Source organism: Musca autumnalis, unplaced genomic scaffold (genome assembly GCF_047663935.1).
Source record: "Musca autumnalis isolate F117 unplaced genomic scaffold, ASM4766393v1 scaffold_2, whole genome shotgun sequence".
NCBI classification, from domain to species: Eukaryota; Metazoa; Arthropoda; class Insecta; order Diptera; family Muscidae; genus Musca; species Musca autumnalis.
In genome coordinates this window covers 18103803-18121641 of record NW_027411755.1, presented here as the reverse complement: position 1 = coordinate 18121641, position 17839 = coordinate 18103803, and the positions used below count along the sequence as shown (strand labels likewise).

The following is a 17839-nucleotide window of genomic DNA, read 5'->3' as shown; positions in this document are numbered from 1 at the left end:
AACAAAAAAACATATATTAAAACAATATTTATAACATAAATTTAAGTGAAAACAAAATAAATTAATATCAGCTTAACAAATAATTAGAATTTTTTTTAAACAAAAATTATTTTTTAAGTTTTATTTTATTTTTTGTAAATTTTGTATTAAAAAATTAAGAATCCAATAAAAAAAGAAAATTCTTATCATTAATTATATATTTGCAAAAAAGAAAATAGTTTTGGGTAAAAATATTAATAATATAGTATTTATATATAAAATGTTAGTTTGGCTAAGCGATAGTTTATAAAATTAAAAATAATTAATTATAATAAAAACAAACATAAGTATTAATTAATATGCATATACATATATATTAAAGAAAAATATATATAAAATAATAAAAATGTTTATGTTACAACAAAAAAAAAAAGATGATTACGAATGAAATAAGAAACAAAGAAAAAGGTGAATAAAAAACAAATAAAATAAACAAAAAATGAAAATTGGTGTTTTTATTTTAACTTTTGGGGGAAGCGTGGTGGAAATATTTTAGTTCATCAAAAATAGAAAGAAATAAACATAAAACCGTTTTTAAAATATTTTTTGAAGCACACATCCAAGGCTTGGATTTTTAAAATAATTTTTGAAGCACCCATCCAAGGCTTGGATTTAAAAAAAAAAATTCAGGCACCCATCTAAGGCGTGGATTTTTTTAACAAATATTTTTTCAAGCACCCATCCAAGTCGTGGATTTTTTTTTCAATATTTTTTCAAACTCCCATCCAAAGGCGCGGATTTTTTAAAAATATTTTTTCAAGCACCATACAAGTCGTGGATTTTTTTTAAAATATTTTTTTAAGCACCATACCAGGCGTGGATTTTTTTAAAAATATTTTTTCATGCTCCATTTCAAGACTTGGATTTTTAAAAATATTTTTTCATGCACCATTTCAAGGCGTAGATTTTTAAAAATATTTTTTCAAGCTCCATTTCAAGACGTGGATTTTTAAAAATATTTTTTCATGCACCATTTTTAAAAATATTTTTCAAGCTCCATTTCAAGACGTGGATTTTTAAAAATATTTTTTCAAGCTCCATTTCAAGACGTGGATTTTTAAAAATATTTTTTCATGCACCATTTCAAGGCGTGGATTTTTAAAAATATTTTTTCAAGCTCCATTTCAAGACGTGGATTTTTAAAAATATTTTTTCAAGCTCCATTTCAAGGCGTGGATTTTTTTAAAAATATGTTTTCATTAAATGAGGAAATATTTTAATTCTTCAAAAATAGAATGAACCCAAGGCGTGGATTTTTTTAAAAATATTTTTTCAAGCTCCATTTCAAGACGTGGATTTTTAAAAATATTTTTTCATGCACCATTTTAAGACGTGGATTTTTAAAAATATTTTTTCAAGCACCCATCCAAGGCGTGGATTTTTTTAAAAATATTTTTCTAGCACCCATCCAAGGCGTGCATTGTTTAGAAATACTTTTCGAGCACCCAACCAAGGTATGTATTTTTTTTAAATATTTTTCATGCACCCATCCAAGGCGTGGAATTTTTTATAAATATTTTTTCAAGCACCCAACCAAGGCATCTATTTTTTTAAAAATATTTTTCAAGCTCCCAACCAAGACGTGGATTATTTTAAAATTATTTTTTCAAGCACCCATCCAAGGCGTGGATTTCTATAAATATTTTTTTCAAGCACCCAACCAAGACGTGGATTATTTTAAGATTATTTTTTCAAGCACCCAACCAAGACGTGGATTATTTTAAGATTATTTTTTCAAGCACCCATCCAAGGCGGGGATTTTTTTATAAATATTTTTTCAAGCACCCATCAAAGGCGTGGATTTTTTTAAAATATTTCTTCAATCACCCATCCAAGGCGTGGATTTTTTTTAAAAATATTTTTCAAGCACTTAACCAAGACGTGGATTATTTTAAAATTATTTTTCTAACAACCATCCATGGCGTGGATTTTTTAAAATTATTTTACAAGCAACCATCCAAGACGTCTATTTTTTACAAAATATTTTTGAAGCTCCCAACAAAGGCGTAGATTTTTAAAAATATTTTTCAAGCACACATCCAAGACCTCTATTAAAAAAAATTTGAAGCAGCCATCCAAATGCGTGTATTTTTTCAAAAATATTTATTCAAGCTCGCTTTCAAAGGCGTGGATTTTTTTAAAAATATTTTTTTGAAGCAGCCATCCAAATGCATGGATTTGTTCAAGCACCCATCCAAACACGTGGATTTTTTAAAAATATTTTTTTTTAAATATTTTTTTAGGCAACCATCGAAGGCTTGGTTTTTTAAAGATATTTTTACAAGTACAATTCCAAGTCGTGGATTTTTTTAAAAATATTTTTTTTTTAAATATTTTTTCAGGCAACCATCGAAGGCTTGGTTTTTTTAAAAATATTTTTTCAAGTACCATTCCAAGTCGTGGATTTTTTTAAAAATATTTTTTCAAGCACCATTCCAAAGCGTGTATTTTTAAAAATATTTTTCAAGATCTAATTTCAAGACGTGAATTTTTAAAAATATTTTTTCATGCACCATTTCTTGGCGTGGATTTTAAAAATATTTTTTAAGCACAAATCCAATGCCTGCATTTTTTAACATTTTTGAACACCCATCCAAGGCATGGATTTTTTTAAAAATATTTTTTCAAGAACCCATCTAAGTCGTAGATTTTTTTAAATATTTCCAAGCCGTGGATTTTTTAAATATTTTTTCAAGCACCCACCCAAGGCGTGGATTTTTTAAATACTTTTTAAGCACCCATCCAAACCGTGGATTTGTTTAATATTTTTTCAAGCAACCATCCAAGAAGAGGATTTTTAAAAAAAATATTTTTTTGCAAAGACCATCAAATCATGGGTTTTTAAAAAAATATTTTTTTCAAGGACCGTCAAAACGTGTATTTTGAAACATTTTTTTTAACGACCAATAAAACGTTAGTATTTTAAAAATATTTTTTCATAGAGCATCAAAACGTGGATTTTTAAAAAAATATTTTTTTCGTCGACCATTAAAACGTGGGTTTTTAAAAAATATTTTTTTCGAGGACCATTAATACGTGGATTTTTAAAAAATATTTTTTTCGAATACCGTCAAAACGTGGATTTAAAAAAAATATTTTTGTCAACGAACATTAAAACGTGAGTATTTTAAAAATATTTTTTTCAAAAACCATTTAGACGTGGATTTTTAAAAAAATATTTTTTCAAGGACCATCAAAACGTGGATAAAAAAAATATTTTTTCAAGGACCATCAAACCGTGGATTTTTAAAAGATATTTTTTCAAAGACCATCAAAATGTGGATTTTTAAAAAAATGTTTTTCAATGACCATCAAAACGTGGATTTAAAAAAAATATTTTTTTAAGGACCATCAAAACGTGGATTTACAAATAATATTTTTTCGACGACCATTAAATCGTGAGTATTTTAAAAATCTTTTTTTCAAAGACCATCATTTTTAAAAAAATATTTTTTCGACGACCATAAAAAAGTGGGTTAAAAAAATATTTTTTTCAAAGACCATCATTTTTAAAAAAATATTTTTTTTGAATCATCAAAACGTGGACTTTTAAAAAAATATTTATTTTAAGGACCTTGACGGTCCGTGGATTTTATAAAAATATTTTTTCAAAAAACCATCAAAACGTGGATTTTTGAAACTTGTTTTTTCAAGGACCATCAAAACGTGGATTTAAAAAAAATATTTTTTTCGAGGACCATCAAAACGTGCATTTAAAAGATTGTTTTTTTTTCTAGGGCCATCAAAATGTCGATTTTTGAAAACTATTTTTTCAATATTTTTAACGATCTAAATATTCAAAGAAAATCAAGGATTGACGAAACGTAGAATGCTACAGGAAGGCAGTGATACTGTAACGACATTTATACTTAAAATTTAAATATGTTACAGAAAAAAGTCGCTAGGATTAATTGATTTGCCTACCTTGAGGCGGAATATACCTTTTCTAGATCCATTTCTTAGCTCATAGGAGTGAATTTATAACGCATTTGGAAATCGTGAAAAACTATTCTTAGAAATTTAAAAACGCGACCCCATATAAATAGCCCAAACTTTTCAAACCAAATCTATTTCAATACATACACCTTTGGAACCCTCCCTCGTATTAGAAAAAATGCATTTGAATAATTCTCTACTCACCTTCTGCTCATTCAACAAGAATTTAGATAATCCTCCTTGGAATTTCTTTTACGCCAAACAAAAATTGTCTTAAGAATTATTTCAGCTGGCCATCATCACGAGTGCTCGCCTATAAAAGAAGAAGTGTGGATAAGAATTAATGTTAGTGGCTATACGGAAGAATTTCGGATACTAACGGATAACTACGAATTGCAAAGGAATTTCGTTTGGAACGTGGATATAAAAACAATGTGGGAAACTAAATAATAAATTCTTATTGCAAAAAATAAAAACGCATGGATTCAATGGAAAGTTTTATGATAATAGGTCCAGAACCTTATATCAACTATCAAAATGGGTAACATTTCTAAAACTGACACTTTTCCGGAGAATTAATTTGTGTCTTTCTTCAATAATAGCTCCTCCCTTTCCTCAACAAATTCAGTTCCCAATTTGGGTTGGCATTATCCCATGGAATATCAACATTTGATTCATGAACATTGGCGTTCCTTTCCTGCCCCGCAAATCTATTATCAGGCATTTTTGTTTATGGCATTCGTGGCGATGCTGTTGTGTTCGCTGTTTGGAAATGGTTTGGTGTTGTGGATATTTTCAACGTAGGTGTCGAAAATTTGTATATTCCATCTTATAATCCAATAGTTATGTCCCGTTTCAGTTCCAAGAACTTGCGTACCCCATCTAACTTGCTGATCATAAATCTGGCCATATTTGACCTGATAATGGCTCTGAATATGCCGCACTATATGATCAATGCTATAATGGGTTATTTCTGGGGTGGTGATTTGGGCTGTGACATTTATGCAGTGATTGGTGGTATATCGGGACAAGGAGCGGCTGTTACAAATGCTTTTATTGCATATGACAGATACAGGTGCGATAAACATTCCCAACAGAACGTAGATAAAAAATATTTTTTCAAGGACCAACAAAAAGTGATTTTTTTCATTTTTTAAGGACCATCAAGACGTGTTTTTTAAATATTTGTTTAAGTAACAACAAAAAGTGGACTTTTAAACAGAAATATTTTTTCAAGGACGAACAAATGGTGGATTTTTAAAAAAATATTTTTTTAAATGATTGACAAAACATGGATTAAAAAAATCAAGGACGTGGATTTTTAAATACTAAAATTTTTTCAAGGCCCATTAAAACGTGGATTTAGAAAAAATATTTGTTTTTCAAGACCAGAAAAAGGTGGATTTAGAAAAAAATATTTGTTTTCAAAAGACCAGCAAAACGTGAATTTTTTAAGAATATTTGTTCAAGGACGTGGATTTTTAAGAAATATTTTTTTAAGGTCGTGGATTTTTAAAAAATTATTTTCAAGGAAGTGAATCTTAAAAAATATTTTCAAGGACGTGAATTTTAAAAAATATTTTTCAAAGACGTGAATTTTACAAAATATTTTTAAGGACGTGAACTTTAAAATAAACTTTTTAAGGACGTGAGTTTTTAACAAATATTTCTTCACGGACGAGTATTTTTTAAAAACAATTTTTTAATAATAAATATTTTTCAAGGACGTGGATATAAAAAAATATGTTTTTCAAGGACGTGGCTATTTAAAAAGAGTTTTTTTCAAGGACGTGATTTTTTTAAATAATTTCTTTAGGACGTGGAGTTTTTTAAATATTATCTTTAGGACGTGGATATTCAAAAAATATTTTTTTTCAAGGACGTGGATATTCAAAAAATATTTTTTTTCAAGGACGTGGATATTCAAAAAATATTTTTTTTCAAGGACGTGGATATTCAAAAAATATTTAAATTTTTCTCAAGGACCATTAAAACGTGGATTTAAGAAACATTTTGTTTTTTCAAAAACCAAAAAAATTTGGATTTAGAAAAAATATTTGTTTTTCAACAACCAGAAACGTGAATTATTTAAAAAATATTTTTTCAAGGACGTGTATTTTTCAACGAAAATGTTTTTTTCAAGGACGAAAAATATTTTTTTCAAGAACGTGGGTTTAAAAACAATATTTTTTTAAGAACGTGGATTTAAAAAAAAAATATTTTTTTCAAGGACGTGGCTATTTAAAAATATTTTTTTTTATGGACGAGGATTTTTTAAATATTTTTTTTAAGGACGAGGATTTTTTAAATATTATCTTTAGGACATGAATATTCAAAAAATATTTTTTTAAAGACGTGGATATATATTTCATTTTTTTTAATATTATCTTTAGGACGTGAATATTAAAAAATATTTTTTTTTCAAGGACGTGGATATATATTTCATTTTTTTCAAGGACCATTAAAACGTGGATTTAGAAAAAATATTTGTTTTTACAAAGACCAGAAAAAGGTGGATTTAGAAAAATATTTGTTTTTCAAAGACCAGCAAAACGTGAATTTTTTTAAAAATATTTATTTAAGGACGTCGATTTTTAAGAAATATTTTTTCAAGGACGGGGATTTAAAAAATAATAATTTTAAAATGACGTGGATTTTTAAAAAAATATTTTCAAGGACGTGAATTTAAAAAAAAATATTTTCAAGGACGTGGATTTTTTTAAAAATTATTTTTAGGACTTGGATAATTAAAAAAATATTTTTTCAAGGACGTGGATTTTTAGTAAAAAATATTTGTTTTTTCAAAGACCAAAAAATGTGGATTTAGAAAAAATATTTGTTTTTCAATAACCAGCAAAACGTGAATTTTTTAAAAATATTTTTTCAAGGACGTGGATTTTTAAACAAAAATATTTTTTTCAAGGACGTGGATTTTTTAACAAAAATATTTGTTTAAGGACGTGGATATTAAGAAATATTTTTTTTCAAGGACGTGGATATATAAAAAATATTTTTTTCAAGGACGTGGATATATAAAAAATATTTTTTTCAAGGACGTGGATATATAAAAAATATTTTTTTCAAGGACGTGGATTTAAAACATAATATTTTTTATAAATTATTTTTCAATGACATGGAGTTATAAGAATATATTTTACAGGAACGTGGAATTAAAAAAAATATTTTTTACAGGAACGTGGATTTTTTCAAAGACGTGGATTTAAAAAAAATGTTTTTTTACAAGGACGTGGATTAAAAAAAATGTTTTTTACAAAGACGTGGATTTAAAAAAAAAAATGTTTTTACAAGGACGTGGATTTCAAAAAAAAAGTTTTTTACAAGGACGTGGATTTAAAAAAAATGTTTTTTACAAGGACGTGGATTTAAAAAAAATGCTTTTTACAAGGACGTGTATTTAAAAAAAATGTTTTTTACAAGGACGTGGATTAAAAAAAATGTTTTTCACAACGACGTGGATTTCAAAAAAAAAATGTTTTTACAAGGACGTGGATTTCAAAAAAAATGTTTTTTACAAGGACGTGGATTTCAAAAAAAAAGTTTTTTACAAGGACGTGGATTTAAAAAAATGTTTTTTACAAGGACGTGGATTTCAAAAAAAAAGTTTTTTACAAGGACGTGGATTTAAAAAAATGTTTTTTACAAGGACGTGGATTTCAAAAAAAAAGTTTTTTACAAGGACGGGGATTTAAAAAAATGTTTTTTACAAGGACGTGGATTTCAAAAAAAAAGTTTTTTACAAGGACGTGGATTTAAAAAAATGTTTTTTACAAGGACGTGGATTTTTTCAATGACGTGGATCTTTATATAAAAATATTTTTTTTCAATATCGAGGATTTTTTTAAAAAAAATATTTTTTCAAGGACATGCATTTTTAAAAAATATTTTTTAAGGGCGTGGATTTGTAGCAAATATTTTTTAAGGATGTGACTTTTTACAAATATTTTTACAAGGACGAGGGTTTCTAAACATTATTTTTTCAAGGACGTGGATTTAAAATAATTAAGAACTTGCATTTATAAAAATTAAGGACGTGCATTTAATTTTTTTTAATATTTTTTCAAGGACGTGGATTTTAAAAGTATTTTTTCAAGGACGGGGATTTAAAAAAAATGTTTTATCAAAGACGTGGATTTTTAAAAATATTCCTTTTATTTTTTCAAGGACACGGATTTTTAATAATATTGCTTTTATTTTTTCAAAATATTTTATAAAGACGTAGATTTAAAAAAAAAATATTTTATAAGGACGCGGATTTTAAAAAAAATATTTGTTCAAGGACTTGGATTTTCCAACAATATTTGTTTCAAGAAGTGGTTTTTTAAAAAATATTTTCCACTTCTTTGATTTTTAAATAATATTTATTTTGAAGGTTGTGGATTTTTTGACAATATTTTTCCAAGGAAGTGGATGTTTAAAAAAATATTTTTTTCAAGGACGTGGAGTTTTAAACATTTTTTTCAAGGACGTGGATCTAGAAAAAATTAAGAACGTACAATTAAAAAATAAAATAAAAGTTTTTTAATATTTTTTGAAGGACGTGGATTTAAAACAAAAAAATTATCAAAAACATGGATTTTTAAAAATAATGCCTTTATTTTTTGAAGGACGTGGATTTTTAAAAAATATTTTTTTAAAGGACCTGGATTTTTCAACAATACTTGTTTCAAGACGTGGATTTTTAAAAAATATTTTTTAAAGGACGTGGATTTTTCCACAATATTTTTTTTAAGCACGTGGATTTCTTAACGGTTTTTTTAAGGACGTGGATATTTAGAAACTACTTTTTTTCAAAGACGTGGAGTTTTAAAAAAATATTTTTTCAAGGACGTGGAGTTTTTAAAGATATTTTTCAAGGCCGTGGAGTTTTAAAAAATATTTTTTCAAGGACGTGAATTTTTAAAATGATTTTTTTTTCAAGACGTGGATTTTTAAAAAATATTTTTTTCAAGACGTGGATTTTTAAAAAATATTTTTTTCAAGACGTGGATTTTTAAAAAATATTTTTTTCAAGACGTGGATTTTTAAAAAATATTTTTTTCAAGACGTGGATTTTTAAAAAATATTTTTTTCAAGACGTGGATTTTTAAAAAATATTTTTTTCAAGACGTGGATTTTTAAAAAAAAATATTTTTTTCAAGACGTGGATTTTTCAAAAATATTTTTTTCAAGACGTGGATTTTTAAAAAAATATTTTTTTCAAGACGTGGATTTTTAAAAAATATTTTTTTCAAGACGTGGATTTTTAAAAAATATTTTTTTCAAGACGTGGATTTTTAAAAAATATTTTTTTCAAGACGTGGATTTTTAAAAAATATTTTTTTCAAGACTTGGATTTTTAAAAAATATATTTTTCAAGACGTGGATTTTTAAAAAATATTTTTTTCAAGACGTGGATTTTTAAAAAATATTTTTTTCAAGACTTGGATTTTTAAAAAATATTTTTTTCGAGACGAGGATTTTTAAAAAATATTTTTTTCAAGACGTAGATTTTTAAAAAATATTTTTTTCAAGACATGGATTTTTAAAAAATATTTTTTTCAAGACGTGGATTTTTAAAAAATATTTTTTTCAAGTCGTGGATTTTTAAAAAATATTTTTTTCAAGACGTTGATTTTTAAAAAATATTTTTTCAAGACGTGGATTTTTAAAAAATATTTTTTTCAAGACGTGGATTTTTAAAAAATATTTTTTTCAAGACGTGGATTTTTAAAAAATATTTTTTTCAAGACGTGGATTTTTAAAAAATATTTTTTTCAAGACGTGGATTTTTAAAAAATATTTTTTTCAAGACGTGGATTTTTAAAAAATATTTTTTTCAAGACGTGGATTTTTAAAAAATATTCTTTTCAAGACGTGGATTTTTAAAAAATATTTTTTTCAAGACGTGGATTTTTAAAAAATATTTTTTTCAAGACGTGGATTTTTAAAAAATATTTTTTTCAAGACGTGGATTTTTAAAAAATATTTTTTTCAAGACGTGGATTTTTAAAAAATATTCTTTTCAAGACGTGGATTTTTAAAAAATATTTTTTTCAAGACGTGGATTTTTAAAAAATATTTTTTTCAAGACGTGGATTTTTAAAAAATATTTTTTTCAAGACGTGGATTTTTAAAAAATATTTTTTTCAAGACGTGGATTTTTAAAAAATATTCTTTTTAAAACGTGGATTTTTTAAAAATATTTTTTTCAAGACGTGGATTTTTAAAAAATATTTTTTTCAAGACGTTGATTTTTAAAAAATATTTTTTCAAGACGTGGATTTTTAAAAAATATTTTTTTCAAGACGTGGATTTTTAAAAAATATTTTTTTCAAGACGTGGATTTTTAAAAAATATTTTTTTTAAGACGTGGATTTTTAAAAAATATTTTTTTCAAGACGTGGATTTTTAAAAAATATTTTTTTCAAGACGTGGATTTTTAAAAAATATTTTTTTCAAGACGTGGATTTTTAAAAAATATTTTTTTCAAGACGTGGATTTTTAAAAAATATTTTTTTCAAGACGTGGATTTTTAAAAAATATTTTTTTCAAGACGTGGATTTTTAAAAAATATTTTTTTCAAGACGTGGATTTTTAAAAAATATTTTTTTCAAGACGTGGATTTTTAAAAAATATTTTTTTCAAGACGTGGATTTTTAAAAAATATTTTTTTCAAGACGTGGATTTTTAAAAAATATTTTTTTCAAGACGTGGATTTTTAAAAAATATTTTTTTCAAGACGTGGATTTTTAAAAAAATATTTTTTTCAAGACGTGGATTTTTAAAAAATATTTTTTTCAAGACGTGGATTTTTAAAAAAATATTTTTTTCAAGACGTGGATTTTTAAAAAATATTTTTTTCAAGACGTGGATTTTTAAAAAATATTTTTTTCAAGACGTGGATTTTTAAAAAATATTTTTTTCAAGACGTGGATTTTTAAAAAATATTTTTTTCAAGACGTGGATTTTTAAAAAATATTTTTTTCAAGACGTGGATTTTTAAAAAATATTTTTTTCAAGACGTGGATTTTTAAAAAATATTTTTTTCAAGACGTGGATTTTTAAAAAATATTTTTTTCAAGACGTGGATTTTTAAAAAATATTTTTTTCAAGACGTGGATTTTTAAAAAATATTTTTTTCAAGACGTGGATTTTTAAAAAATATTTTTTTCAAGACGTGGATTTTTAAAAAATATTTTTTTCAAGACGTGGATTTTTAAAAAATATTTTTTTCAAGACGTGGATTTTTAAAAAATATTTTTTTCAAGACGTGGATTTTTAAAAAATATTTTTTTCAAGACGTGGATTTTTAAAAAATATTTTTTTCAAGACGTGGATTTTTAAAAAATATTTTTTTCAAGACGTGGATTTTTAAAAAATATTTTTTTCAAGACGTGGATTTTTAAAAAATATTTTTTTCAAGACGTGGATTTTTAAAAAATATTTTTTTCAAGACGTGGATTTTTAAAAAATATTTTTTTCAAGACGTGGATTTTTAAAAAATATTTTTTTCAAGACGTGGATTTTTAAAAAATATTTTTTTCAAGACGTGGATTTTTAAAAAATATTTTTTTCAAGACGTGGATTTTTAAAAAATATTTTTTTCAAGACGTGGATTTTTAAAAAATATTTTTTTCAAGACGTGGATTTTTAAAAAATATTTTTTTCAAGACGTGGATTTTTAAAAAATATTTTTTTCAAGACGTGGATTTTTAAAAAATATTTTTTTCAAGACGTGGATTTTTAAAAAATATTTTTTTCAAGACGTGGATTTTTAAAAAATATTTTTTTCAAGACGTGGATTTTTAAAAAATATTTTTTTCAAGACGTGGATTTTTAAAAAATATTTTTTTCAAGACATGGATTTTTAAAAAATATTTTTTTCAAGACGTGGATTTTTAAAAAATATTTTTTTCAAGACGTGGATTTTTAAAAAATATTTTTTTCAAGACGTGGATTTTTAAAAAATATTTTTTTCAAGACGTGGATTTTGAAAAAATATTTTTTTCAAGACGTGGATTTTTAAAAAATATTTTTTTCAAGACGTGGATTTTTAAAAAATATTTTTTTCAAGACGTGGATTTTTAAAAAATATTTTTTTCAAGACGTGGATTTTTAAAAAATATTTTTTTCAAGACGTGGATTTTTAAAAAAAAATTTTGGGTTTTAAAATTTTTTTTTTTTTTTGAAGGACGTGGAATTAAAAAAATTTCAAATACGTGGGTTTTTAAAAATATTGCTTTAATTTTTTCAGGGACGTGGATTAAATTTTTTATAATGTGGATTTTTTTAAAAAATATTTGTTGAGGGACATGTATTTTTAAAAATATTTTTTTCATGGACGAGTATTTTTAAGAAATATTTTTTCAAGGACGTAGATTTTGAAAAAAAAAATACTTTTCAAGGACGTGGATTTAAAAAAAAAAATTTTCAATGATTGGATTTTTGAAAAAAAAAATTAAGACATAGTTTTTCAAGGACGTGGATTTTTAAAAAATATTTTTCAAGGACGTAGATTTTGAAAAAAAATACTTTTCAAGGACGTGGATTTAAAAAAAAAAAACTTTTTCAATGACTTGGATTTTTGAAAAAAAAAAATTAAGACATAGTTTTTCAAGGACGTGCATTTTGAAAAAAGTATTTTTTAAGGACTTGAATTTAAAAACAAAAAACATTTTTTAAGAATTTTAACTTTTAAGAATTTTAAAAAATATTTTTTTAAGGACGTGATTTTGAAAAATATTTTTTTCAAGGACTTGGATTTTTAAAAATTATTTTATCAAGGATGTGGACATTTAAAAAATAGTTTTTTAAGGACGTGGATTTTTAAAAAAATATTTTTTTAAGGGCGTTGATTTTTAAATAACATTTTTGTTTTTCACGTACGTGAATTCTGAAAAAAAAATGGTTTTTAAATGACGTGGATTCTGAAAAAATTGTTTTTCAAGGACTTGGATTTTTAAAAAAATATTTTTCTCAAGGACGCGAATTATTAAAAAGTGTTTTTTCAAGGACGTGGATACTGAAAATAGTTTTTCGAGGACTTCGATTTTTAAAAAATATTATTTTCAAGGACGTGGATTTTTAAAAAAATATTTTTCTCAAGGACGCGAATTATTAATAAATATTTTTATCAAGGACGTGGATTCTGAAAACAGTTTTTCGAGAACTTCGATTTTTAAAAAATATTTTCAAGGACGTAGATTTTTAAAAAATATTTTTTCAAGGACGTGTATTTAAAAAAATCAATGACGTGGTTTTGAAAAAAAAATGTTTTTCAAGGACGTGTATTTAAAAAAATCAATGACGTGGTTTTGAAAAAAAAATGTTTTTCAAGGACGTGGATTTTTTAAAAATATTTTTTCAAGGACGTGCATTTTTAAAATACATTTTTTCAAGGACATGGATTTGTAAAAAAAAAAGTTTTAACGGCGAGAATTTGCAAATAATATTTTTTTAGAATGTGGATTTTTTAAAAAATATTTGTTAAATGATGTGTATTTTTAAAAAAAAATATTTTTTGTTTTTCAAAGATCTGGATTTTTAAAAAATAAGGACGTGGATTTTTGTAAAATATTTTTTTAGGAACGTGTATTTAAAAAAAATTCAGGGACGTGCATTTTTATTTTTTTTTCAAGGACGTGGATTTATTTTTTAATTTTTTTGAAGGTCTTGCAAGTTTAAAAAAATTTGTCATGGACGTAAATTACGTGGATTTTTTAAAACCTATTTCAAGAACCTATATTCAAGAACGTGGATTTGTAAAAAATATTTTTTTCAACGACGTGGATTGTAAATAATATTTTTTAGAATGTAGATTTTTTAAAATATATTTGTTGAAGGACGTGTATTTTCAAAAAATATTTTTATACCCTCAGCCTTTAGGCTAAAGAGGGTATTTACACTATGATACGACCAAAAATGTGCCTCATCGAAATAATGGTTTTAGACCCCAAGTATGTTTGTACGATATCCGTTTCAGACAATTTTGAGTAGATCTAGCAATGTCCGTCCGTCTGTCTGTCTGTCTGTCGGTCTGTCTGTCTGGCTGGCTGGTGCGCACGATAACTCTCGAACGGATCAATCGATTCGGTTCAAATTTTGGGTATCGAAATATTTTGTCCAGATTCGATTTAAGTTCGAAGATGGGCCATATAGGTCCACTCCTTCAGGTACCTCCCCCACAAATGTTCAAAAAGTGTCGCAAAACTTGTGCGCACGATAACTCTTGTAGGGAATAACCGATTTGGTCCATACTTTGCACATCGTGTAATTTCTACCAAACTTAGATTAGGTTCCAATATGTACTCAATCGGTCCACTCCTTCGGGTACCTCCCACACAAAATTTCGGAAAAGTTCAGTTTAGGACCTGGTCTCGAATCGCTTTGATTTTTGTTTACGCAAGTTGTATTCCCTGTCCTCTATACGACGCTGTAATTTTCATTAGGGGCAAGTCCATACTTCCTGAGAAAATAGCCTGAAAGTTACAAAAACCCCTATGACACCGTGTGTAGTGGTTGCAGCGCAAGATAACTCTCGAACGGATCTGCCGATTCGGTCCAAAATTTGGCTTTCGTAATATTTTGTCCAAACTTAGTTCAAGTTCAAAGATGGATTATATCGGTCCACTCCTTCCGGTACCTCCCCCACAGAAGTTCGAAAATGTTCGGAAAATTTGTGCGTACGATAACTCTTGAAGGGAGTAACCGATTTGGTCCATACTTTGCACATTATGAAATTTCTACCAGACTTAGATGAGGTTCCAATATGGACTCAATCGGTAAACTCCTTCGAGTACCTCCCACACAAAATTTCGGAAAAGTTCAGTTTCGGACCTGCTCTCGAATCGCCTTGGTTTTTGTTGTAAGATCTTGTATTCACTGTCCCCTATACGAAGGTACAAGTTTCCTCAGGGGCAAGTCCATACTTCCTGAAAAAATAGCCTGGAAGTTGAAAAACAAACCCTATGACACCATGTCTATGGGTGGAAGCGCAAGATAATTCTCGAACGGAAATGCCGATTCCGGCCAAAATTTGGCCTTCGTAATATTGTTTCCAAACTTACTTTAAGTTCGTAGATAAGCCATATCGGTCCACTCCTTCAGGTACCTACCCCACAAAAGTTCAAAAATATTCGGAAAAATTGTGCGCAGTTAACTTTTGATGGGAGTGACCGATTTGGTCCATACTTTACACATTCTCATAGTATCTACTAGATATAGATCAGGATTGAATATGGACTATATTTGTCCACTCCATCCCGTACCTCCCACACAAAATTTTGGATAAGTTCACTTTAAGACCTGCTATTAAATCACTTTGATTTTTGTTGAAGCAACTTACATTCGCTGCCTCAATTACGATAATAAAAGTTGTTTCAGGGGCAAGTCCATACTTCTTGAGAAAACAGCCCGAAGGGTGTAAAAACCCCCTATCGCACCCCATGGTCTATGTCGGTCCATTCCTTTAAGTACGTTTTCCGCAAAATTTTTGAACTTTAATCCTAATCAACATTTTTGTCGGTTCATACGACCAAAATTTTGAAACCCCCTAAATACACAAGTTTTTTGTGAAAAAAGTGTTCCAATTTACACAGGCTGAGGGTATATCTCTGTCGGCAAAGCCGACTGATGCTTTTTTACTTGTTTTCAATGACGTGTATTATTAAAAAATATTTTTTTATTTAAAAAATTCAAGGACGTGGATTTTTAATTTTTTTTCAAGGGCGGGAAGTTTATGAAGTATTTTTTTCAAGGACGTGGATTTAAAAAAAAAATATTTTTTCCAAGGATGTGTATTTTAAAAATACTTTTTCAAGGACGTGGGTTTCTAAATAATATTTTTTTTTAATGTGGATTTTTCAAAAAATATTTCTTGAAGGACATGTATTTTAAAAAAAATATTTTTTTTCAAGAACGTGGATTAAAAATATTATTTTCAAGGGCGCTAATTTTAAAAAAATATTTTATTAAGTGCATGGAATTTAAACCAATAATTTTTTAAGGACTTGGATTTTAAAAATTTCATGAACGTGGATTAAAAAAAATATTTTTTTTTTTCAATGAATCAAAGAAATATTCTTTCCAAAAGCGATTTTAAAAAAATATTTTTTTTTCAGGGATCAGTAAAATATAATTTTTAAAAAATCGTTGTTCCTTTTTCAGAACCATATCAAATCCCATAGATGGCCGTTTGAATTTCCCACAAATCATAATAATTATTATTATGACGTGGCTATGGACCACACCATTTTCAGTATTACCACTATTTCATATCTGGGGACATTATATACCAGGTTAGGCCACCGGAAAATTCATATTCATATTCATATTTGATATAAACAGTTCTTTCCTTTTTCCTTCCAGAGGGTTTCCTCACCAGCTGTTCCTTTGATTATCTCTCTCAAGACGATGAGACCCGTTATTTTGTGCAATCAATGTTTGTGTGGGCCTATTGCATACCAATGATTACAATATGCGTTTATTACACCAAACTATTTCTGCATGTGCGAGATCATGAAAAAATGTTGGCCGATCAGGCAAAGAAAATGAACATCAAGTCGTTGTCCGCCAATCAAAATTCGATGAGTGTTGAAATACGCATTGCCAAGGCAGCCATGACCATTTATATGATGTATGTCTTCTCATGGACCCCCTATGCCACCATATCGCTATTGGGTACCTTTAACTATCGTTATATGATAACACCGTTTGCTTCAATGATACCATGCTGTTGTGCAAAATTGGTATCCTGCTTAGATCCATGGGTTTATGCAGCCAGCCATCCAAAATATCGTGCAGAATTAGAGCGACGTCTTCCCTGGCTGGGTATACGTGAACGAAACACAGCGCCATCTGTGAATAGTGGAAGTGGTGGTGGCGATGGTTGTGATTCGGAAACCGGTACAATTTCAGTGACAAATTGTTAATGTAGTTTTGCAAACGACGTTATGGATTCTTACCAACAACAACTGTATTATAAGTGAACTAGCAATGAATTTACAAAAATTCCAAAAATCCAAAAAAAAAACAAAGAAATTATCGAAGCAAAAAGTCCAATTAAAAAAGGACTTCAAAAATACAAAAAAAATGAATAAATAGTATTTAATTGCAGCAACAATTCTTGCATTTTCTTTAAAGTAATGTCATTCATCATTGGTCTGTTCCAGTACTGCAAGAATCTACCAATTTTTACAATTTTTTCCGATAACATAAAGGAAAAAATGTTATCGTGGTAAAAAATAATAGCCTCTTGCAGGTTCTGGAACACAGCACATGCAACCACAAAATATTTTGTTATCGATAATTGCAAAAAATCGTCATTCAAAACTGACAATGTGTACTGTTCTTAGAATTAGTAGATTCTTGCAGTTCTGTAGCAGTTCCTGTACCATTCTGTGTAAAATCGACTGTTGTTGGCACTACAGGTGTATGTCTTTGCTAGGTTCTAAATGTCTGCAATGCCAACCAATTTGTTTGAATGAGCCGCGTTAACCAAACTGATTCGTGGCTGGGCTGTGAACTAATCAAACAGTGTTGGAAAACTCATAAGTTATTGTACAATAAAAACCTACCAAAAATTCTTCGAAGGACCAAAATGTGCTCTCACATTTCAAAGACTCTAGCAGAAATGTCAAATGCAACGTGCTAATAAGGGGTAGTTTACACTATATGTAAATGTCATATGACATGAAATTTTCCATCATTATATAGTCGCTAATATGTGCAATATTGGGGATTTTCCTTACGCCATTTACTTTGTGCGTCCAAACCAGCAAAAATGTAATAAAATTACGTCTCCAAATTGCCTGCGTGGGTAGATATGGAATGTTTTTATTTCGTGTCATATGACATTTACATATAG

General features: G+C 26.9%; 2 protein-coding genes across 2 annotated transcripts in view; one reads left to right on the top strand and one right to left on the bottom strand.

The window, feature by feature from the left end:
- The window catches only part of LOC141393773 (MTRF1L release factor glutamine methyltransferase-like), a 53476-nt gene that overhangs the window by 21428 nt on the left and 14209 nt on the right, over positions 1-17839 (bottom strand). The gene's annotated exons all lie outside the window — the stretch shown is intronic.
- LOC141392163 (opsin Rh5-like) lies at positions 4316-17095 on the top strand. The gene is made up of 5 exons (XM_073965115.1): positions 4316-4516; positions 4578-4775; positions 4835-5050; positions 16141-16271; positions 16342-17095. The coding sequence occupies exons 1-5, from the start codon at positions 4455-4457 to the stop codon at positions 16902-16904; spliced, it is 1170 nt and encodes a 389-aa protein (XP_073821216.1). The 5' UTR covers positions 4316-4454; the 3' UTR covers positions 16905-17095.